At 40.6% G+C, this 23,165-nt stretch overlaps 1 protein-coding gene across 1 annotated transcript in view; it reads right to left on the bottom strand.

Annotated features, from left to right (window-relative positions):
* Nucleotides 1–13,239: 13,239 nt before the first annotated feature.
* EBF2 (EBF transcription factor 2) overlaps nt 13,240–23,165 on the bottom strand; it is a 144,527-nt gene continuing 134,601 nt past the window's right edge. Inside the window, exons 15-16 of the mRNA XM_076358877.1 lie at nt 22,483–22,650; nt 13,240–13,332 (exon numbers count right to left, since the gene is read on the bottom strand). Coding sequence (XP_076214992.1) covers nt 13,301–13,332; nt 22,483–22,650 — 200 coding nt within the window. The 3' untranslated portion in view covers nt 13,240–13,300. The remainder of the gene's footprint in view (nt 13,333–22,482; nt 22,651–23,165) is intronic.

Below are 23,165 nucleotides of genomic sequence, written 5' to 3'. Positions count from 1 at the left end.
CTCCTTAAGGTAAGGTCTTTGCCTGGACGTGATTTAGCCAATCCCTACACCAAGGAATTTGTAATGGAACAGATGGGATGGTTACAAGGGGACAAAGGGAAACTGAGGCACGCAGAGCAGGGAGCGTTATTAACCTGTCACATGGAACAGGTCTTTTGGCGGGGGCCAGCAAACAGTCTTGATCCCACACTGACAGTGTGTTAGGCTGTATGCTATCTGCTGGATCAAAAATTTAATTCTTTGTTATGCAGAGATACCCATTTTGGGAGGGAATAACTGGAATATTGGAACCAGAATCCACAGATTCCATCTTCTAACTCAAGAGGCTTCTTCAGCTCAGTTGTAAACTCTTTGGGGCCAGTGACTGCCTTCTGATTTTTGTGATTGTAAACGCCTTAACACAATGGAGTCATGGTCCGTGACTGGCTTCCCTAGGTGCTGCTTCAGTACAAATAATAATAATTACACTAAATTGCCCTGTCCTGCAAGGAAATGGTTGGGAAATGTTGAGCGACCGTGTGCTTATGTTATTGTAAAAACAGAAATGTTTACTCATTATATTTAAATAGGTTTGGATCATTGTGGATGAAAGTGAAACAAGATACAAGCCTGCAATGACATGCATAAATACATAGTTAAGTATATTTCCTTTCCATATGGAGAGGATTAGCTTCCTTGCCTCAGCAGGGAGTTGCTTTATTTGGTGTCTGCTTTGGTGTCCCTTTCTTTTTGACAGCTTACAGAGGTACACTGAAAGGGAATTTCACTCACTGGCTAATGAATGTTGGAATAAGGACTTTGAGGGCATGTGGAAAAGAATAAGTGATTACCTCAGAAAACAGAAGTTTCGGAACCTTAAGGGCTGTCCTATTATCCTGACTTCTCTTTTTGACCTTAAGTGGGCCCTATGGGATGATATTGCCCACCTTACCAAGACTTATTGCTTAGTCATAAAAGGAGACAGAGGGAGAGAGAGAGATGTGTCTAGTAAATGCTGAAGTGTCAGCAAAAGCTCCTTAACTCGGGTTTCATAACTTGAGAAATATTTTATCACCCTTGTGAGCCAAACCTCTGAAAAATCAATAGAACTGGAGAGTTGCCTGTATTGATCTGAAAGGCTGAGTTGTATTGAAATATTCATGGCAGTATGTGTGTGTGTTTGTCTGTGTGGTTCGGGGACTAAGACGTAGGTAGCTTTCAGAGAGGGAAACATTCTCATTTTTCATTTAAACTAGATTAAGACTATTAGGTGACTTGCAAAGCATATACTTAAAAGGGAATGAATTTGTTTGTCTTACAACAAGGCTTCTGACAGTTAGAGAGAAATGCATTCTCATTATTATTATTTTTCTTAAATGACAAACTGTTGGGAGGAAGAAGTCAAGGAGATCTGATAAAATTAGCACCACATCCTCTTGGGGATCTCTGGGCCTGCTTTGTTTGCAAAGCCAATTTGGACACTGCGTCTTTGATCTTCACTCTCAGTATTTGAGCAGGCATGTTTAGTATCACTCATTTCACAGGAGATTTGGGATTCAAGTTTCTTCAACAATCTAAAAAGCAGTACATTAGAAGGGGAATTGTCTGCCAGTCATCTTAGAATCTCAATACCCTTGATGCTAATTTGATGTGATGAATTTCACCAGATGTGTCTACCTGAACGATGTTTTATGCCCAAGAGGTTTGTGCTACTGTAGAGTATTAAACTTGGCTCTTCCCCCGTCCCTCCCCTCCCTTTTTCTTCCAAGAGCAATTGAATGAAAAGCATCCATAATTTTGATCTGCATATAGGTGTGACACGTTACAAATATTTGGAAGGAAGAGAGTGTGTCAGGCAGGATTCATGCAAAGAGTAGAACGGAACCGTGAAGAAAAGCACTGCCAATAATGCTTCAAAAATATTTTAAGAAGCTGATGCTTCTATATAGGCTAATAGATGAATATATTCACTCAAATTCTAAGACCTGCCTTTTTACTTTTTACTGCTTTCCTACAGTACCTTTGTCACTTCTAGGGCATAGGTTCAAGACTCTGCTCATCCCACAGACTGGGATCTACTGGGCTTTAGGCGAATCACTTAGGGGCATCATACTTCAAGGCATTCAGGTGTTCAAATGTCATCGATTTTTGTGTGTGTCTTAGTGCATCAGAGCCATTTCTGTAAAACCACAGCAAGCAAACACCACCACGCTGCCCTGCCTTGCTGAACCTGAACGCTTGTGAGGATTCAACAACTGGGAGATATTCAGTGGCTCTGGTCATGTAAGTTCTTCAGACAGATCCATAATTATGGATGTAAAGGGAAAGGCTGAGTAAAGAAAGAAGAAATGGAGAAAAGGTAACAATTATTCTTTAAGAAAAAGTACTGGCCATATAGGCTGCCAGTGGGCTGAAAATACTATTATGGGAATAGGCACCTCCATAATCTTTACAACAAGAGACATGTAATGCAGACTATCGAGGGTTTGTGCTGTGTGGTTATGGACTCCAGATCTTACACGACAGGGAAAATAAGGGCAATTAGGACTGACTTCTCTCGCAACTCTCCGTCATGTGTAAATTCACCCACGGTTAAAAATAGGTATATGAAATAAACACAACCACCCTTGAGAGGCATTACTTCAATCAGCGGCTCAAACTGAGCAGAAAACCAGGCTTTGTGCATCTGAGATTTGCTATTATTGCTGAAGAGAAAGGGAGCGGCCCGTTCCCTCAGTCCATGGAAGTTGCATGTCCCCAGGGAATGGACTGTGAAGCTACCTGGTGTTGGGTTAGGATCTATATTACCAGCATTTGCTTCCCTCACCCCCTTTAAAAAATAATAATTAAAAAAAAATAAATCAGAAATGTTGCTGCTGAATGGAGCTTACTAGGAAAGGGAACCTCTAAACTGTATGGCCAAATATCTCGGAGGCAACGATTGCAGAACTTGGCATATGGTTACAAACGGCACAGCGCCTTGTGTGCCAGTTGTATGTAAATACCAACTGCTGTTTGAACCATAGTCAGCGACGCTGCGTGCGTGCAGGCACGCTGGCGTTCTTGAGAACTGGCCCATGTGACACAAGGTTCCATTTAGTTAGCCTGGGAGGGCATCATTGTGTTGCATGAATCTCGTTTTTACCCATGTTACTTTTATAAAGCTTTCCTGTAGTAAGTAAAATGAAAGGAGGAAAACCCCATCCTTGCCATCCTTTATTTATTTGCATTCCTCAGTGGCAAAGTAAACTGAATGTTTAAGCAACTGACATCAAAGATTTGGTTTCTCTGAAGCTAAAAAGCCTATTAATCACAATTTTAAAGTGTTCTTTAATTACCCTGTAATAAAATGACACGCGCAGAGCGGGAGGAAAAATTGTATACTTTTAGAGTTCCTCATGCTTGTTTGTGTTTCAAATCTCACCGGAAATCCTTGTTGATCCCTCTTGCTTCTGCTGCTTAATTCTATTCTACCGCAGCTATTGTTTATCGTTTAGCTATGTTAACGGCATACGGTGCAATTCTGAGGCAGGGAAAAAGTGTGCAGGGAGAGCAGGCCTGGTTTCTAAGCTGGTTTCTGGGGGATATCATAGCAATGGAAACTTCCTCGTCTGAGAGGATTAGGAGGCTCTGAAGTGCAGAGGTTATTTGGGGGTTGAAGGCAGTGGTGGTGCTGAACCCTTTGCTCAGCAAGTGTTGTGTTTAAGCGACGGGAACCATTCCCATGTTGTAAGTTTGGTGTGGGCCTTGGTGCATCAGGACTTTGAGTCTGTGTTGTGTCCTGGGAGAAGAGGACCTTGAATCCCTCTCCAAATAGCAAACTGGGAGAGGAGGAACCAGTAGATGGTGCTCACGATTACACAGCACCGGCCTGAGTTGGGGAGGACCAAGGCAGCTCCTTCCAGTCTTCACATGTCTGGGTTTCACCCTTGAAAATGGCCTCTTGATATAAGCATTGAAACAAGGAAATAAGCAAGAGACACAAAAGTGGTTTTGGTTAACACTTCAAGGGATGTGAGCTGTCAAAACAAGAGAGCTATAAGGAAAAAGACAAGGTAGCTCCTTGTTAAAAACCTCTTTGTAAAACTATCGCTTTTGTAAAGGAAGGAGAATGAAAAATAAAATCAGGGTGGACACCCAGCTCCTCCTTTTACATTACGAGATGGGTGTTCGGGGCCGTGGTGGTAGAGAAAAGCTTGGAAACAGGAAGCAAATCCAAAGGACAACAAAATCATAGGCCTTACCAAAAATAAAAGTCCCACAATGTTTAATAAAACTTTCCAGGTCCTTGAAACCCTCTGCGAGTTGTTAATACTGGGGATTATTCATAAAACTGGGACCATCAATTGCCAGCATGGAAGAAGACTACACAGATGTGAACCCTGTCTCTTTGAGCAGTATTAATGACGACTCCTCTCACTGGAAGGAGAAATGACTGGTAGCTGTAGGTGGAGGATGCCACAACCCCATCTTCTGCACACAGCTGATCTAGGCTGGTACGTTTTGGGTCTGAATTCGCTGCTATTGCGAAACTCAGCCAAGTGGGTAACGTTGGGAGTTGATCTGTTTTCAGACCCAGACAGTTGTTAATGAAACAGTTGCTGTTTTGTTGACAGAACATTAATTACTTGATCTTAGGACTTGGTAATTGCACGGGCCCCCTCTGTATACATCACTAATTACATTAGCAATTATATGGCATTTTAAAGACAAAGAAATGACTACAGCAATTGCAGTGTCAGAGGGACCCTGCTGGTAAATTTCAATCAAGTTCCTGCAATCTCAGTGAAGTGTTGAGAAAGTCCTTCTCCATCTGAATCCTCCAGAAATGTCAGTCTGTTACCGTATATTGCTGCAGCCGCTTAAAGCAAACAGTCTTGAGAAAAGTAGGGGTGCTTGAATTTCTCATCAAGGTCAGTTACAGTCTCAAAATTGATTTGAAGCATTCTCAAAAGCCTACTTGCTACTGGAAATATTTCTTTATACTGTCAGCTCTATTAATCCTAGAAATAATTGAGTCCTATCTTAGAAAACCATGACTTAGATTAAAAATAATCACAATTGTAAACATCCTCGTCAATGCCTCTCTGAAAAGCTGCATTGTATTTTTAAGGATCTTCCTTTGCAAATTAATAGGCCAGAAAGCTACTTAAGAAGCTAAAATTCCTCCAGAAGTTTGGAGATTTGCAAGAGACCTTCAAAATCGGAGTAACTGCAGGCATGAGAACTGGCAATAAAGCGCGTTTGTAAAGTCACCGTTATTTTGAAATATGACAGAATGTCTAGAGGGTCTTTTGTTCCGACAAAAAGCTGTAAAACCCCTTAATTTAAGTAAGCAGCACCCTTACAGTAGGCAAATAATGTACAGAAGGACATACTTCAGTTACCGCTGCCGCTTCCTTTTCCTGTCCCACCTCCCTGTGCTTTCTGTCTTCTAATACAACTAGAGCGCCTTAACTTGGAAAGCGACTGTAACTTCTTTGGGTCAGCTGTCTCCACTACTTGTTTATACGTCGCCCTCCGTGGTGGGTACAGATTTTGAAGCCCTCACGCCATTGTAGTGTAAGTGAAGTGATCTGTGCACGTCTGGGTGCTGTGCTAGGATGAACGTGAGCGTAAAAGAAATCCAATGCTTGTATTTTTTTTTTTCATTTATTTTGTAGCTGTGCTTCTGGTTTGCAGGCCAGAGGGCAAAGTAATCTTATGGCCAGATCTATAGATGGCATAAATTGGTACACCTCCACTGACTCAGGTTTACAATAGCTGAGGATCTGGCCCATGTCTTGCCAAGTTTAGAGCTTGTGAACAGGCAGAGATGGTAGCATTACCAACAGACAATCACTTGCGCTTGTGCTAGCTAGTTATTCCCCCGTCGCACTCTCCCCTCCCTTTTCACTGTTCCTCAAGTGCTGTTGCTATATGCAGTTTCTGACCAATTCTACCCAGAATCACACTCATTAAAACCTTGATCCGGTATTAAGTAAGGTAGGTTTGAAGCTGCCACTGATTTTAGTGGTGCCAAGATCGCAGCTAACGCCTTGTTGCAGAGACGGTTACTAACTTGCATTCAAAACTGGGTAGCGACAGCCTCTACGTCCACACTGGATGGAGTTTGAGAATAGAGACGAAAATGAACCAGGGTGAGCTTCCCCAGGTACACGTGCTATAAATCTTGCAGAAAACTAACAAGAAAAGAGCGTGTTCCATCCACGGCCCCCCCCAGGAAAAGGAACTGGCAATGGACAGGCTTGTGTTTTGTCATTCCCGTGTCTTTTTCTGTTATTGTTGTAACCACGCAAACACAAAGGAAGCAGGACAGCAGATCTGATTTCCCCTGCCCCCCTTCCCTCGTAGTGCTTCCCCCAGCCACCTTCTGTTGCCTCCATGGGACAGTATTTTGGTGCCTTCCACTTCGGGAGGGAGAAGTGTTGGGTTTCCTACTTCCCCTTATCTACACCGATTTTGCTCAACGCTGTCTCTGTCATGGCTGCTCTGTCTGCACCCTCTGCTACGGCCACCAGCTGTCTGTTTAATCCAGTCCTGCAAGCCGAGTTAATGAGACATTCCTCCTTAAATAACCTGGTACGATTAAAGCCTCAGATCTTTGCACCTCAACAGCTGTGTGTTGTCACCGAGATAAATATTTTAACTGGTCTGGCAATTCCCTAGCTGCCCTGTGTAAGTGGTTGAATGAGTGGCTATTGTTTCACCATCTATTAAAGTGAAATTCAAGTTCTTGCAAAACAGCCATCTAGAAAAGACCTGTAAAGTAAAGAAGGATGCTGGGAGAGAATCTGCTTTTCTAGAAGGCCTTTCTTAACCAGGGCATCGTGCAGATGGCAACGTGGCCGTGCCCGACTGTAATTGTCTGCTCCCTAGGCGAAGACTAACGGGGCTTTCACTGAACACTCATAGGAGATGTTCCGTTTATCGCTACTATTAAGAGAAATGTTCCTTCGGTGTTCTTGATCCTGTACGAGTTAACGGCTATGCGAATACCCTGCATCTGGAAAAGGACCGCTTTCTATGTTTGATGTGACAAATGTCATTAAATTCTTCCCAGAGCATGGCAGCAATCTTACAAAGGAAGGCTGAACAATTTGATCTTCGTGTAAAACTTGGCAAATTAAGGATTTAAGAAGGTCGTAGATTTCTAGCCTTTATTGGTCTTAACGTGGGCCAAGAAAAATCTTTTCACACTGGCTTTTAAGAATTGGGCAAGACTGAGAATAAAATAGGTTCAGCATGACAATGTAACTGACCCTAGAGATTTTTCTGTTTTTTAATAGCGATTCCCTTTCAGTACAGATAGTCTTTGATGATACCATCTAAGCTACTTGGGGTTGGAGGGAGCTGTTTGCATGCTTTTTTTGAATTTAGGAGTTAATGTTTTTTCTGAAACTCTCTTGCTGGGGTACTTCATGCATCTCCTTCCCTCAGCATTTTATTTGGAATTTGCTCAGACTACAGGACAGCGCTGAAGGTGAGGGTGATAACGTATCACAGGCACGTGCTGTATTTGTACATCGTCAAGTCCTTAACAGAGGTAACAAATCAGTAGTGGAACACACTACTAGATCTCCCTCCAGGCTTTCATCTGCACAATAAACTTCCTCGTTGAATATAACAGTAGGTCACTGTTAAAGACTAAGAATCTCTTTCAAAGTAACTGTTAGTTTTATCACTAAAATTGTCACTTAATACACTGCTGGGATTTCTTAAGGGGAAAAAAAAGCTGAATCAGGTTTTAAGTAGAATGGGCCTCTGTTCAAGATGAGACGAAGGGTATTTCATTAGGACAGTGGACAACTTTGGTTTCACTGTTGGGAAGAAGGTCATCTACTAATTGTGTGTTATCCCTGAATGAGTCATTTTAGCAGATTACCAAAAAAACCTGTTTTCTTCTCAGCTTTTGGTTGCTAGTGCCTGTGTTTTCAGATGGTTTCACTGACATCTGGCAGCAGGTTAAACGCTGACTCATATTCTGTCTTCTGTTAGTCAAAAAATGTCAGTAAAAATGGCTTTCATCATCAAAGAAAAGTTTCATTTGTTTGAACCTTTCCAGTGATTTTCACACAAGAAAACGGAATATTCCTGGCTTAGATAGTCAGTTACCATTTTCCGAGACACTTTTCAGCACTCCGGTTTATTTTTTTCTGATAAAATAAAACTAATTTCCCTTTGTGATCAATGCTCTTACAAAGAGAACAGAAATTCCCCATCTTACATATGCTTGACCTGGGCTTTGGCAGCCAGCGTATCTTACTCTTCCTGAAGAACAGGCAGAATGGAGTGCGGGTGGAGCAAGGTCTCCGCCACTCAGACTCGTTTACTGGTCAGAGCACTGGAGCTGCGAAGAAGCCTATTTATGCATCCCAGTGACTAAAACGTGCTCTCTGCTGCAAGAGGGACTAGACATACTTCAGACTTTTTTCTTTAGGAGCCAATGTGACTCATCTCTGCAGCGTAAGCGCCGTCATGTGCTCAGAGTTGTGCACAAAGACAGTGCCTAAGACAGGAGCAAGGAACAACCCCAAATTTAGTTCAGCAGTCAGAGTCCAAGAACAGGCCAGTGTCAGTCAGTCCGAGTTTTGGTTTTTGATTTTGTGCTTTGACCAATTGTACACTACTAACAAAAAGGGGAGGTTTCCAAAACGGAAGCTACAGCTACCCTACCTTTTGACTCCTTTCCTCCCCCAAAAAGGACAAAATTCTCACAAAGGTGTTGTCCACTTTGTTAATTGGCCATAATAAAGGAACGGTCGGTCAGAAGAGACCGTTACTGTCCTATTCTGTGACCCGCATAACCTCCGTCTGGCTCTACCAAATTGTGGATGGACATCTTACAGACAAACGTGAAGGCTTGATTTGAAAAACTGTCACATAGCATATAATTACCCCTTTTTGAAAGTGTTATTGCTGTAACAGTACCTTGAGTGACCCATAAAGATGATGAAAAATAAAGCAAATTGAATACTCTGAAATTAAGATAATTCCCCCCCTTGTTTACAGTACAAAAATTTTATTTTTTTGTTAGGATAATTTAAAGTTTAAAACTGAAGTAGACATATTCATTTTACAAACAAGATATTCTTCCATAAGTAGGACCATTAAAAACAGTAAACAAAAAAAGCTATCTTTACAAAAGCTCTGTGCATAGCAACTTCATACCGTATATAACTGACAAAGCAAAAACCCAAAAAAACAACCAGCCAACCCCAAACCAACCCCAAAACTATACAGTAGAGAGAAATGAGGCCTTAATTTACAGAAGGGAGAAAACGGTCTTCAAAAACCATGCATATTGGAAGTGTGCAAAGAAATAGGGAGAGTAAGATGCTATACCGAGATAAATAATGAAATAAAACATACTCTTTCAAAGTTATGATAAAATTTGTAGTTACCTATCGCAACACTTTCATCTTTCTAGTGGCAAAAAGGAAAGCTGTTGGGGAATATTGAACAGCATAACTAAAAGAGGACAGATTTGCTTATTACATTGAAAAAATCCTCACACATAAATTTTTACATGACTTCTTTTCCTTTTTGTTGGGTGTTTTGCCACTGCCAAAGTCCTTCTTTCATGTTCAAGGATTTCTGGTTATATTTATTTACACACATTTTTCTTTGTCAAGCTACCAGTAAGTTCTACACTCATCTTGAGTATGATGATTTCCATGCATGAGCAAAATCCATGTTCTAAATCATTCCCATGTTTAATTTTTTTTCATTTGTTTGGCTCAAATCAAACGAGAAAAAATCGTTTTCCATTTTTACATCAACATAGGCAGCTACGTTTGTTTCTCCTCCTATAAGTACTTGAAGGAGCTTTCTAGGGAGGTTTTCTTTTTCATTTGGACTCATGGCTTTCCCACTTGAGCAACTGGATGGAGCTAATAAAAATAACTGAAGCGTGAAAGGAATGTCGAGCATTTTGGAACCTTTTCTCTTTTTAGCCAGTCATTTTTTTCCCTGCATCTTCCCGAGACTTTGGTTGTCCTTTTTATGTGCCTCTGCTGACTAAGCAGTAATAAAAAAGAAGGGTGGACAAGTAACAGACTATTTTTTTCCATGAAATGTCTCAATTTTTTAAATTGGAAACCTTTCTGACTGAGATTTTGTAATGAAAATCTTACTTGTTGAAGAATGTGAGAGGAGTTAAGGTAGCAAGCTGCTGCTCTTCTGCACGTGGTCTAGAAATTCCTATCTATCTGGAATATTTGCTGGGCATAGAATTTTGAGTCTAAGCAGAGATGATAAAATTTAAAAAGTAAGCCTGTACAGAGAAGGGTGGGGGGGTGTGGGGAAATCCACCGTCTTTATGCTTTGGAGCTGTTTGGGGTTTTTTAGCAGTTCAAAATGGGGGAAAGGAGATAATAATATATCAGAAATGAGCCTGGTCCATCAAGATTTTTTTTTTTTTTTAATCTAGGACTCAACATAGTATTCACTGAAATTTATGGAAGTCTCAATCCCAACTCTAATAACCCTCAATCTACTTTTTTTCCTGTACGCGTGCAGAATTCCGAACGTGAATTTGTACCTCCCGCTCTTAGCCTTGCTGGGATATCGGTACCCATGACTGCATGAAATGCTTTTTTGTTGTTTTTTTGTTCTGAGTAACAACGACCAGGTTAGACGGTGCGCCCTGTTGTGTTCTCAAAGGTGAGTGTACAGCAGTACACGGTTACAACTCCAGACTTCTCAACACCTGTGATTCTTTCCTGTTTCAGAGATCACTCGGCTTCAAGGTTGGCTGCCTCGCTGACCTCCAGTGATTGCTACTTCCTTGACGGCACGAAGGGCACGCAAAGACCCTGCGGTGTCAATGAACTCACAACCATAATTAATGGTGAGTTATTTTATTTCATCTTTTCTGGAATGTAGACACAGTCAGTAACCTGACTGTAAGACGCTGATTAACTATATTCATGCTTCTTAAAAACACATTATTCCCATCAAATCTCTCTTTAAAGCTGCTTCTAATTGCCATTTTTCCTGATGTGATAAGTTGGGCCTTGAGTTTTAGAAGATGGTAAACCCCCTCCACCTTTTAAAAAATGAATTCAATAGCATTGAAAAGTCACCTAATGAAGCCCCTACCAAAACCTCACAGCACAGTCAGGAGTACACAGCTGCTTCCCACCACGTGTATCGCCTGTAGGAATGACAGGAGTAGCCCAGTGTCTTTGTCTTTCCAGTCCCCTGGCCTCTCTGCTGTGCTGCGTTCTGGTTACGAAACACATCCTGTAAATCTTCATGTATATTAAATACATTTCTCTCATAAGCCGAACGGTACGCTACACTATGAAAATGGAGCGTCAAGGAGGACCTACTCTCATGCAGCCTGCGCCAGAAGCAGGCGCGCAGGCAGGCGCAGCTTTCCTGCACTGGGCTGTTTAAAGGAATGATTCTACGTGTTTGCAAAATGCAGTCCTGTGCCAAAAGCCTGTTCATTAGGTGAGGGTCTATCGAGTCACGTACCACACACACCACCGAGCCTCTTAGGCACCGATCATTGCAGCTGGGTTTGACCCATGGATCTAGATAGAGGCTTTCTAGTCTATTACTAATCCAGATTAGCTCCACAATAGCTCCAATTAAGCTCCAAATTGCCTCAGCCATGCAAGCCGTCACAGTTGTTCACCATCCTGAGTCTAGTGCTGAACTGAACGTCTTCTACCATATATAAGGATCACCAAGAACACTATTTTACTTACCCATCGATAAAACTACTGGGCAAATGGACAAGTACAGTTTCAGGGGCTGTATATTAAGGGTTTATTTATTAACATAAAGATGTTGTCATAGGAACAACTGTTCGTGCAGCTATGAATCGTGTGTATTTTAGTGGGGTGTAAGTAGTGTAGCTGATTTTTTTTCTCTAAAAATGGCTTTCCAACAATCACGTTCTTTTGAGTGCTCTCTGGTGTAGTCAGATAACTAGTGATTTTTTTTATCAGACTTGTTCTCACCTTCCAATTTCAGGAGAGGAGATGCAAAGGAGAACTAAACTTTTTTTTATGCTAAAATGCAGAAAAATTCAAAGCAATTGATTACTTCTATGAACTTCAATATATAAATGGAAAATACTTACCATTTTTAATGACTCAGGATAAAAGTGCATAAATTATTCAAATACATATTTACCCTTTATAAATGCACCCTTAATATGAAGTATAACTGAACTTAAGGTGGTCTAACTACATGGAAAAACAGTATGTTAGAGAACCCTTTCCCTCCGAATTCATACATTGAATCTAGAAAATAAACTCAGTACCTTATGAAAAATCTGATTTGTTCAAATCCCTAAGTGCCGCTCATTTGCCAGCAGGGTCTTTGAAACTTACCAGTTCATCTTAGTACCTGAATAGTTTAACTGAAACAAAAGATGGAAGGGGGAAAGATGAGGAGGATGAAAATTCCTACATGAATTAGTCACCTGTATACCACAACGTATGTAAAAGTTTCTGATGATTTCGTTAATCAGAAAGAATCCTATACATCCTTGCACATGAATTGAGTAAGAGGGAAGAAGTGAGGAGCAATTGCAGCAGTAATAATATATCTCAAACTTATCACTACATTTTTGCATCATTTTTCTTCATTGTACAACTGGAGGAAAAAATCCAAAAAAGGGTTTAATTTCTACTTCTACATACAATAAGTTACAAGTTTATTTATTTAAATAATTGTAAAACATCTTACATTTTTTAAAGAGGTTAAACTATAAGCAAATACACACATACACCAAAGTTCCATCATTCATGTCAGTTTGTCCTAGAAATTCTTTCATGCTGGTACCCTGTTTTGTTGAATTTTTTTTCTGCATAAACTAAATCGATATCTGAAAGGCTCCATAGAAAATAGAAACTTCAACTTTTTTCCCCTACAAAGTAAAACAAATTGTATCCAAAATATCAAGCTTGAATCATTTTGCCAATTTCTTTCTCCTTTTAATATTTTACAAATCTTAGGAAGATTTCATGTCTTTCAAGAAAGACTTTGCATTTCTGGTTCCGTTCTGCCAACCGTTGTTCATCCTGGCTCTTGGCTGATTCTTCATTCACAATGTTTTAGGAGTTGACGTGGTTGTGTCAGAAATATGAAACAGGTAAAAGATGCAGACTTCTATCTCGTCCAATCCATAAAAAATGTTCCTTTTTTTTCCTGGGCCTGGCTTTCCCCCAAAAAAGAGCTTGTAGTGCTATTTTTTTCTTTTTAGTGGTCCATCACAATAAGTAGTTTTGTGCTGTAAAAGAAAAATGAAAAAAAAAAGAGGAAAAAAGGGAAGAGGGAGAGGAGCAAAGCTGCCTCTCCCTTACATCGGGGGAACGACAAGACCAGTCATGGCTGAAAAAGAAAATTGACAAAGATGAAGTTCTGGCAAATTCTTACGGAACAAAATACATTTGAGCCCTTCACCCTTCTGTCTGCAGTCGTGTATTGCAGCAATGGCCTTATTTGCAGGTTAAACTAGACCTTCAGTTTCTTTTAATGATTTATGCTTTAGTGAGAACTAAGACGGTGAGACTGACAATGACCACAGACAATGGACAATGTCCTATTTCATAGTAAATTCACCAAAAGCCAAGGCCCATTGTGGTTCTTAAATGGATAAAGGAGATAGAGGATTAATTCAAGTCTCAGTAAGTGAATTTTCAGAACTGCCTGACCATTTTTGGGTGCTTGTCTCCCGAGAGATGTCCTTGGAGATGGACATTGCTCAGAACTGTCCCAAAAAATTCAGACTTCTCATGCTTTCTCAGGTTGAACACTCAAAATCATTCTTGAAAACCAGAATGGAGCAGGGTCTTCGCTTCCCACTCAGCCTGCTCGTTTGCTTGCAGAAAGGGTTATGTTGTGAGGGAGGAAAGATGTGAAAGCAAACGGGAATTCGCCCGTGCACTGCTTACGGGACCTAGCCAGAGAATTACAAGTCCCGATTCATTGGACAATGACCAGAGAGCTAGAGTTTGCTAATTTAGTTTCGGTGGAAATAATGGACCAGCCTCTCTTTCTCGCTTGGTTTACCCCATATGTCTGAATCACTGTAGTCTTACCTGGCACATTCCCAGAACACTGGGCTTATGTAAATTATTTATTAGTCACTCTCACTGCCTTTAATTGCAGCTATATTCTTCATAACTGACAACAGCAACATTTGAAGCTGCCTGGAACTGGTGCTGTTCCCAAAGGTTTTGAGGGGTAAGTTAAGTTTATACGTATTTATATAACAAATGAGTGAGTCATATTTTCAAAGGGGCCTCAGTGCAGTGCACGGTCCTAATCCTGCAAAGATTTATGTTCACTGAAGTTTGTGGGATTATTCATGTGTTTAAAGCCCTGTCCTCTGAGAATTAATTTCACCCTTATGTTCATAGTGTTTAAAAAAATGCTTAGGGCAAGATCCTCAGCTAACATGACTCTTTTATTGGAGCTGTGTTGACTTTAAACAACTGCGGATATGGTCTATGATTTAATACATAGGAAAATAAATATTTTCATATTTTGTAACTGACTAGGCCTGGAAGTCCCTGCCAATTTTGGCAGATAGCTGAAAGAGAAAGTGAAACCGAACAGTCTGAAGTCAAATATCTACTTTTTTTAATTGCTTGGGAATTTGCTATTATTTTTCAAACAGATTTTCAAACAGGCAATTTACCTAACCCTATATAAAGTAGGTAAATATTTGTATGCCTGTTTCTTGGGGGGGCGGGGCAGGGCACGGCGCATTAGAAGAGAGATTTTCTGATAACACTAAGGAGGCTGCTCCTTTCCTTCTCCTCACCCCCAAACGCAAAAAATGATCCTAACGGTAGTGTCCCAGCCTGACACCGGAGAGCCTTCTCCCTGTGTATTAACCACACGCCTGCCTTTCTGTCCTCTAGAAAAGAAAACTGGATTTGTGTCTTGGATTGATGCCCTGCTCTAGACGCTGCTGGGCTGGCAGAAGAGGTAAAAGCGTGTGCCCTCAGCTGCTCACCGCCATCCCACAGGTATCCCAATGGAGCAGTCTGTGTGAGCGCTTCCTAATCTGCTTCAGGCAAAATCATCCAGGTTAGCTCAAAGAATTTAAACTGTTTGTCTAAGGTAACCCAGCTGGGTCTTTTGCCCGAAGCAAATAAAGGAGCGTTTACGCAGACTGCACCCGGCCGGGCCGTACCTGCGGTGCTCTTTTCTCCTGGCATAGCCAGAGCCAGACTCTCTCTGTGGCTGTTTAGATTGTCTGTGCAGAGAGGCAGCAGACCCTGGTATAGCTAGCGTGGTTTAATTTGAGACATGCAGGCTCTGTTGCCAGTGTAGTTTGCACGCTGTTCCCAAGGGGGATAGGCCATATTGGCATAAATGCTTTTTTCTGGTACTATTGTTATCAACGTTATTTTCATTTTTTTTAATCAAGGAAAACTTCTTCCAGCAGACCAAAGCAAAGACAAGCCGGAGTTTCTGCCATGTCTCTTCAAAAATATTTTAAGAATACTTGTAGATGCAGCATTTTGGAAAGTTCCTTAAATTGAAGAGAAAGTACATTTTTACTGTATAATTGAAGATAGATATTATGTTATCAAGCAGTCCTGGACTCAAACTAGTGATGGCAAGAGCAAAACTGCCATCTGCAATCAGGAGGAGTATGTTGTTACCCCTGGGGTTCTGGTGATCCCTCCTGTGCCTCCTTTCCTTTCCTCCTGAGCAAGTAGCAAGTCCCTGCTTTCCTCTCCTTCCTTTTGCCCCCCCCCCCGCCCAAGTCTGTTTTGTCATTCCAGGCTGTAAGTGCTCCAGAGCAGAGATACTCCTCAGAAGTTGTTAGGATGGAGCCTGCCAGTGGACAAATTCAGGTAAAACTAGAACATAACATAGGAAGGGCGAGCAAAGCCTAATTAATTGTTTCACTGGCATTTCATCCTAATGTTGCAACTTCACCTCCTTCTGCTACAAAGAACAAGTAGGCTGAGGAATATTGGCTGGCATCCTCTCCTCCTGGTTTTCCACAGCGCATCTAAATGGCTTTGCTCTGTGGTTCTCTCTCTCTTTTTACATACCCTCATCTGTCCATTTCCACCCCACCTCCACTCCCCTTTGGGGCTGCACTGTCAAAAGCCTATTCCCAGCCTGTATCGCTTTTTATTGAATGTTTGTGAGGTTTGGATTAAGGTCTTACACTGCTAGCAAAGCTGTAATTATTTTTGCCTGTATTACTATATATTGAATCGATGTAACTTTTCAATAAAGGTGGTTCAATGCAGGACACTCCCTGATGAGCTGGGAATATAGAAACCACAGTCATTATCCCAGAGGGTCTTTGTTTTTTTCTTGGAGGGAAATGGAAAAAGAATTAGAGATGAGCCTTATTGTATTAACCTTGACAGCTTGCAATTATCAACTGAAACACTTGATTAAAATTGTCACAAGGTTGGAGAATTTTTTTGTAAATAAATAATCAAACATGGATAGTACCCAGATGCTATGGTGATAGGCACCTTTAATGGGTGTAATTAATAATGATCATAAGCCCAGTGTATACAAGTGGCCCCTGAAAACGCTGCCTTGCTTTGTAGGGGAAAAGAACTCCCTGCAATTCAAACAGCCATTTGGTAAGAACCGGAAAGGGGCTCGGTGCTGTATGAATGTACGCATGTGTGCACACACACTGATCTAGTTCTTCAGATACCACAGGTGCTTTGTTGGTGTCTCAGTCATGACCTGGTTTAAAAACTGTGCTTTCTAGAGAAGATGGGTGTGGAGCACTTTCAGTTGCTGTTGTGTAAAACGTCTTGCGCTCTCATTTGTTTTTCCTCTTTTGCCACTAAGTTCCCAGCAAACTCCAATCTTACGGTTCTGCAGCTCTCTGAAGAGGCAAGCGAAGTGCTCCAGTGGTGCTACTCTGAGCATCTTAAGTGAATGTTCCTACCCTGCAATGCCGGAAACATCTCTCTGCGTGAGCTGTCCTGTATATAAAGGTAGGTTTGCACATTGCAAGCCACCGAGCTGTTGGTAGCAGAGCTAGCTTCTGTGTAATTTGGCCTAATAAAGGTGCAACTTATACCTGCAGGCTTCATCTCATTGATATCTCTGACTCCCATCATGGCTACCACTAGAAAATGTGCAGTTTTACTTTCAATATTAAGACCATGGAGACATTTGTAAAACAATGCACCCGTTTATTACCTATCATTTATTATGTAACTCGTAACTGAAAATGATAGAGAAAAGAAAGGGTTTTCAGAGGAAAACACAGCTGGCTTTCATTTAGCAGAAAACATCAGTGGCTTGGATGAAGGGCACCATCATCCTTTATACTAGAATGTGAGAGTGACCTAAATTACAGCTTCTGCAAAGAACCTGTGAAGGATGGTTCCAACTAACATACTAAAACATAGCGAAAAGCTTCAAGTTTTTCCTAAAGAATTTCTTGTTACTTTTTCCTCCATAGGAAATTAACACTTTTTTTTTTTTTTTTTTTAGAAATCCTTCTGTATTTGGATGGAAGATTTTCATTTATCCATTCATGATCATCTAACCACAGACAGGTGAGATATTTATAACTAAGTGTCTTTGTCTCTTTTAGATGATAAGCAGGTCAAACCATATTTTATGTAACATGTTTTTAAAAAAATCTAGACAAAACCATTGATAGCTAAGAGACAGAGAAGTTATTTTGGCCTCATCTATTGAGTTGCGTTGATGTAGTTACTATCTCACCGTGGTGCTAAGCTGTATATGCCCAAAAGGCTGCTTGAACAATTATTCTGATTTAGTTCAAATTAATTAGGAACACCCTTAAAATCAAAATATGTGTTTGCAAAGTCACATATGCATTAGTTTAATTATTAAAGAGCACAGGAATGTATAGCCACTCTGCAGTTATATATTTTTCCAGTTATACTAGAAAGTGGCTAAGTTTTCACCTGCAAAGGAGAAGACAATATTGAACCTTACCCAATATCTTCTTTTTTGCGTGTGACACCTAACAGTCTTGAATATTTTCTTCCATTAAAAAAGGCAGATTTTTGTTTTCTCCCATTAAAAGTGGAGCTCTTGTCTAGCCTGAATAAGTCTGTGATATATGATGAGCTACTAAAATTAACATCCCATCAAATGAAAGATAAGTAATTCATAGTAACAGGAGATATTTTTGTTTAGTAGTTAGCAAGAAGGTTTAAACCTCTCTCAAGGTTTTCTTTATTTTGAAGCAGTCTGTGCCGCTTACATCTCTGCCAATAAACCGGGGAGAAAAATGTACTTGATCTTTCCAATATATCAAATTTAATCAGATGACAGATACATATTTTTCGTATACATTGACATCATGTAGATATCATTTGCGGCCTTTGGCATACTTAAATCACTGTCTAGGCTCTGGAATCATTCTGATTCAGGCAGAAGCATATTGCTGATCATTCCTAGCATGGAAAGGGCCCAGTTATTTTTACCTGGTTAGAATCTCTGTTAAGAGTTATTTTAAAATGCTGTGTCTTAAGTGTTGACTGGAGCTAGGCTTCAACATGGAACAGCAGGTCAGGCACTGGACTGGTAACAATCAGGAACCGTTGCTTTGTAAATGTGAGCCAGCCATTTCATCTGAATCCCACCCCTTACAAACTTTTCAGAGCAACTATTTTTCTCGTTACCTGTTTGCACAGCCTTTTAATGCAAGGGGACTGGAATCTCCAGAGCTGTTGACACCCCTAAGTTTGTCAAGACAAGATACTAATAATTAGGGCCTTCAACTCAAATACCTGTATTTCTTTAGGGAATAGTGCAGATGTCCCCTTTGCTAAATTGAGGCTGTTCCTAAGGGTGTCAGACTTCGATACCTTTTAGATTGGCTAGGATCCTGATGGTTAATGGAACATCTGACCTTCTGGGGCTTGCCTGCTATTCCTTGTAACTGAGCTTGCATTTTTATGTTGAGATGTGCTGAGCTGGCCAAAGGTAATCTGGGCAGTCAGCGGTCCATGCTGTTCCAGCAGTTTCCAATTTGCTTGCTTTTCCCATCAGCTGCCTTCCATCTGAGATGAGTTGATTAGGCATTTGTGTACTTATCACGCCGTGTTGCGTCACGTCACATTGTATCTTCCCGGTGCCTTTTTTAAACTGCCTTGACATATGACATGAATGGAGCACACAATTGTTCTGATCAGGATCACCTGCTCTCAATTTGGAGAGCATATAGAAGTGAGTGGTGTCCAGTATGGATTGCTGCTTGTTCTCTACCTATCATGTCCTGTTACACTGTAAGAATGTATAGCAGATGGCAGGTGAAAGAGGTAAGCAAGAACACATGGCATGGGGGGTTATCTGAGGGTATTCCGCATGTCTTGGCTGTGTTGTGCAGCCCAAAGCTGAAAGCCAGTAGATATGCAAGTTTCATGCTTAGCTAATACTTTTCAGTTACAATATATTTTCTAGCAGCTGTCCTCCTGTCTCCAGCAGCTTTTAAGCATCACCAAGACTTTCTTCCCAAAATACATTTTTGGAAAAAAATTTCCAGCGGTACTGTAAACTGCCTGGAATAATGGGAATGCTGATCTGAGGATGAAGCTTGTACAGCTCCTTCTGTTTAGACTAGTTTTAATCCAGGCTTAAACACTGCTGTGGTTAACGTACGCGGAAGCTATATTCTAGATTTTCATCGCTGCTTGTAAGCAGAGTGGCATGCCCTGAGGCGCTGGTAGTATTTCTAATATTCTCATTGCAACAGGAGGCAGTAAGTAGGATGGAGACTGTATCACCAGGAAACTTTTGCCTTCGAACAAAAGATGTAGCCAAAGTACATTGCAAGCATTACATTAAAGCTCAAAAAATCCCCGTTGGGGAGATGTTTTCCCCATATTATGGGTGGGGAAATTGAGAGGTAATGTCAAAACACTTGCCTGATGTGCTTTGGGAAGGAGCCTGCCTATACTTACTGCTTGCTCTGTGCTTTTGCTATTCTACCTCCATCAGTATTTACTGATGCCTAAGTTTGGTAAGTAAATAAATAAATAAATTGCATTACCAGCACGTCTAATTCTTAGTTTATAGTACAGGGCGATGGCATAGCAGAGGAGATTAACAATCTCCCATTGCTGCAGCACAGTAAGTCCATTCAAGAAGCCTCTTTGGGACCCTCCTGTTGACTTTCTGGCCACATCTGTCTGTCAGCACTGTGGGAACGTTAATTTGGATATCAGGCTGTGTGTATCTGGATCCTTTCCAAAGCATGTGCTCCCCAGCTTGCATCAATTTAAATATTTCAGTTGGAAAGAATTTGCATCTACAGCTGAAATAGTTAAATAGTTACAAAGACCTGGCCTAACAAACCTTGGGCAGACATGTTCATCTCTGCGAAGCACCTACTACCTTTGCTGGGAGTCACATCTGTTGTTGCTTGTTGTTGCAGTCTGACTGACAAGTCCCGTTGTACTAGGTACTGTATCTGCTGAAAACTTACTTACTTAAATAACACTTGTAGCGTATTACTATATTTATGTATCAGGGTGTTGATGTACAAAGGAGCTATCCCACAAAGAAATGGATATAGTTAATAACTTTTGTATCGGTTTACCCATGCCCAAGTCTCTGTATCTCTATATGCATAAGCTATTTCAGTAAGTAAATCATAACCTTAATTGATAGATTAATCCTGAACGCCTCAGGGGTGGACTTCTGTCAGTAAAAATGCATGGATGTGAGGACTGGGTTTTTAGCTTTGAGATTTTATGTTATACTTAATATTAAAGTTCCATTTTTAGAATCTGTTCTTGATTACTAATTTATGGGTTGGATAAAATATGTTGTAAACACTAAATGGCACCAAATTGTCACTAGGACTTTACCTGTTTACGAAAGGGTTAAAAAAGAGATAAACTCTTGCTAAGCAGAGTCTTGAGCAGACAGGACAGACATGGTAGGTTAAGGAAAAGTATTAACTTAAATAAAAAGTAAGTGTTTTTTCCAAACTGTCCTTTTTCTGTCTCCCAGAAACAATCCGAGTCATTTTCTCACTGAACTGATTTGTGGTTAGCACTACCTTAGGTAACTTCTTAACAATTAGGCCTTCTCAACACAGCAGTTAGACAAGTTTAACTTTAAAGCAGACTTAAATCTATTCTGAACGCACTGATTTGTCTCTAGATTATAGCACTGTCCAACCAGCTTATGCTAAACAAGCAAACTGTTCTTAAGTTGATAGGCCTTCCTCGTTAAATGTTTAACTAAATCAGTTTAAAATTACATTACCTTGGAACAGTTCCTTAAAACAGCTAAACCCTCTCATTTTTTATAAAAAGGCAGTGAAATCAATACATCCCTTCATTAGCTGATACAAAGAACACACCCTTCCCCCCAGCCAAAAAAAAAAAAAGAAGGAAAGAAGTTAACTGCAGACCAGGTAGTGATGATGACTCTTTAGACACCATAAGCATACAACAGTTAACAAAGATAAACCCATTTCTAAACAGTTTGGGTAAATAGCTACAATTTTTGGGCCAACAAAACCTTCTATACCTAGAGTTTAAAAAATTGCTTCAAATCCTTCTTTTCATCTTCTTTAAACAGAGCGGAAGAGAAATTATATTCCCTGCCAACGTGATACCTGTGCATTTACATGGGTAGATTCAATGTCTTTCATTAACGGGGAGAAGATGATCTTAGAGAAGCACAGAGTTTCGTTTAATTGGGGCAGGGGAAGAAGCTGTTTCAGATATATAGCAGAATTCTGTAAGTTAGCTTTTAAAAATGTAATTGCTTTTGTTCAACACGCTTAGAATTTCCTTATTGTATAAAATAATCGCAGTTTATGTAAGTCCCTGTGGCCTAGCTAAGGATTTATAATGCACCCAAATCAACAGGTGCGGTTTGTAGGGCTCATTTCAGAATTACCACTGGCTCTTGGCATGGCTGAATTCCCAGAGTTGTGTTTTCTATGGTATCTCTAGTGAAGTCTGAAGGAGCCAGATGACTTCTCAGGCCCTATAAAGGTGTTTTTTATGGAGACTTGGAGCGTATTTATGTGCCGCATGCACCCCCCCAGCCTGTTAAAAGAAAGAATTTAGTACAGGTTTCCATTCTTATCTTAATACTCACATTTGTTTTGCAGATCACCTTTAAAAAGGCTGTAAATGTACTATAGGGCTCAATTCCCGGTATGAGCCTAAACCTTGCAGCAGGTTTCAAGACACTGGCTGTTATGTACAGAGCTGTGTGTTAACTCTGCAGGGCAGACGTTTGTTTTACAAGTCCCTGAAGCCTAAGGAGAAGTCATTCCTCACAAAAGAGCTGGTACTGAAATGCAGCCTGGGTCAAATCCTTCTTGGTATAAATGAGTGTCTGTCCCCTGTTGTTTTAGAACCAAATAGACAAAGCTTGGAGCATTGCTTTAATCCAGTTGGATTGGGTCAGATTTTCACTGCTGAGTCCTGTAATATCGGTGTAATGGTATTCAGATGATTACTGTATTTACCTAGACTAACACAGTGTTCTTTACATGTCCAGGCTGAATATTAATTGTACGTTTCTTACCTCTAAATCCATTTCCATTGCCACTAGAGCAGGCAGGAGAAGGAGACCCTTGGGGTCTGATGACAGGAGCAAAGGCACTCTTCTGTTTGACAGCAGGAAAGACGGAAGAGGAGAATGGAAGGATGGAAGAAGTGCTGGAGGAGCCAACTGTTGGACTTGAAGACATTACTGCAAAAGAAAAAAGTGACTCCTCATCAGAAATGCAACTATAGAAGTTTGGTAAAACTGCTTAAAACGTCTACCTTCTGATTACTCATTTTACGTCTTAAGATCTCATTCTCACATTGACTTGGCTGTTTACAATACATCTAAAGTAGAGGTAGTTATATTGAATAGTTCAAAAAAGAGTGCTTAATTCTTTTAAAATGAAGGGTGAGGATGTCAGAAAATGGTAAGTCATCAGGGGAGAGAGAGTCAATATGAACAAACAGTAGACAGTAATGGCCTCTCCACTTACAGTTGGTGCTTTGGAAATTGGGAAGGCCGGTAATTCCTGTGCCCTCCCCAGCTGTTTAAAAATGAAGATTTCCTTGGTTGGAGTTGAGGGGGGATGTTTTAAGCTGTTGCTTAGATTTGAATCTAAACTGGCTTCTTTTTAAAGAAGTATCTTGCAAGAAAAAGTCCCATTGTATGTCCAGTAGCTTGTTAAGCAACTGTTTGCTCGCTTTCCAGAAAAATATCAG

The sequence above is a fragment of the Aptenodytes patagonicus genome, chromosome 24, assembly GCF_965638725.1.
Source record: "Aptenodytes patagonicus chromosome 24, bAptPat1.pri.cur, whole genome shotgun sequence".
Classification (NCBI taxonomy): domain Eukaryota; kingdom Metazoa; phylum Chordata; class Aves; order Sphenisciformes; family Spheniscidae; genus Aptenodytes; species Aptenodytes patagonicus.
The sequence above is the reverse complement of the archived record's forward strand: the minus strand, read 5'-3'. Positions and strand labels throughout refer to the sequence as shown.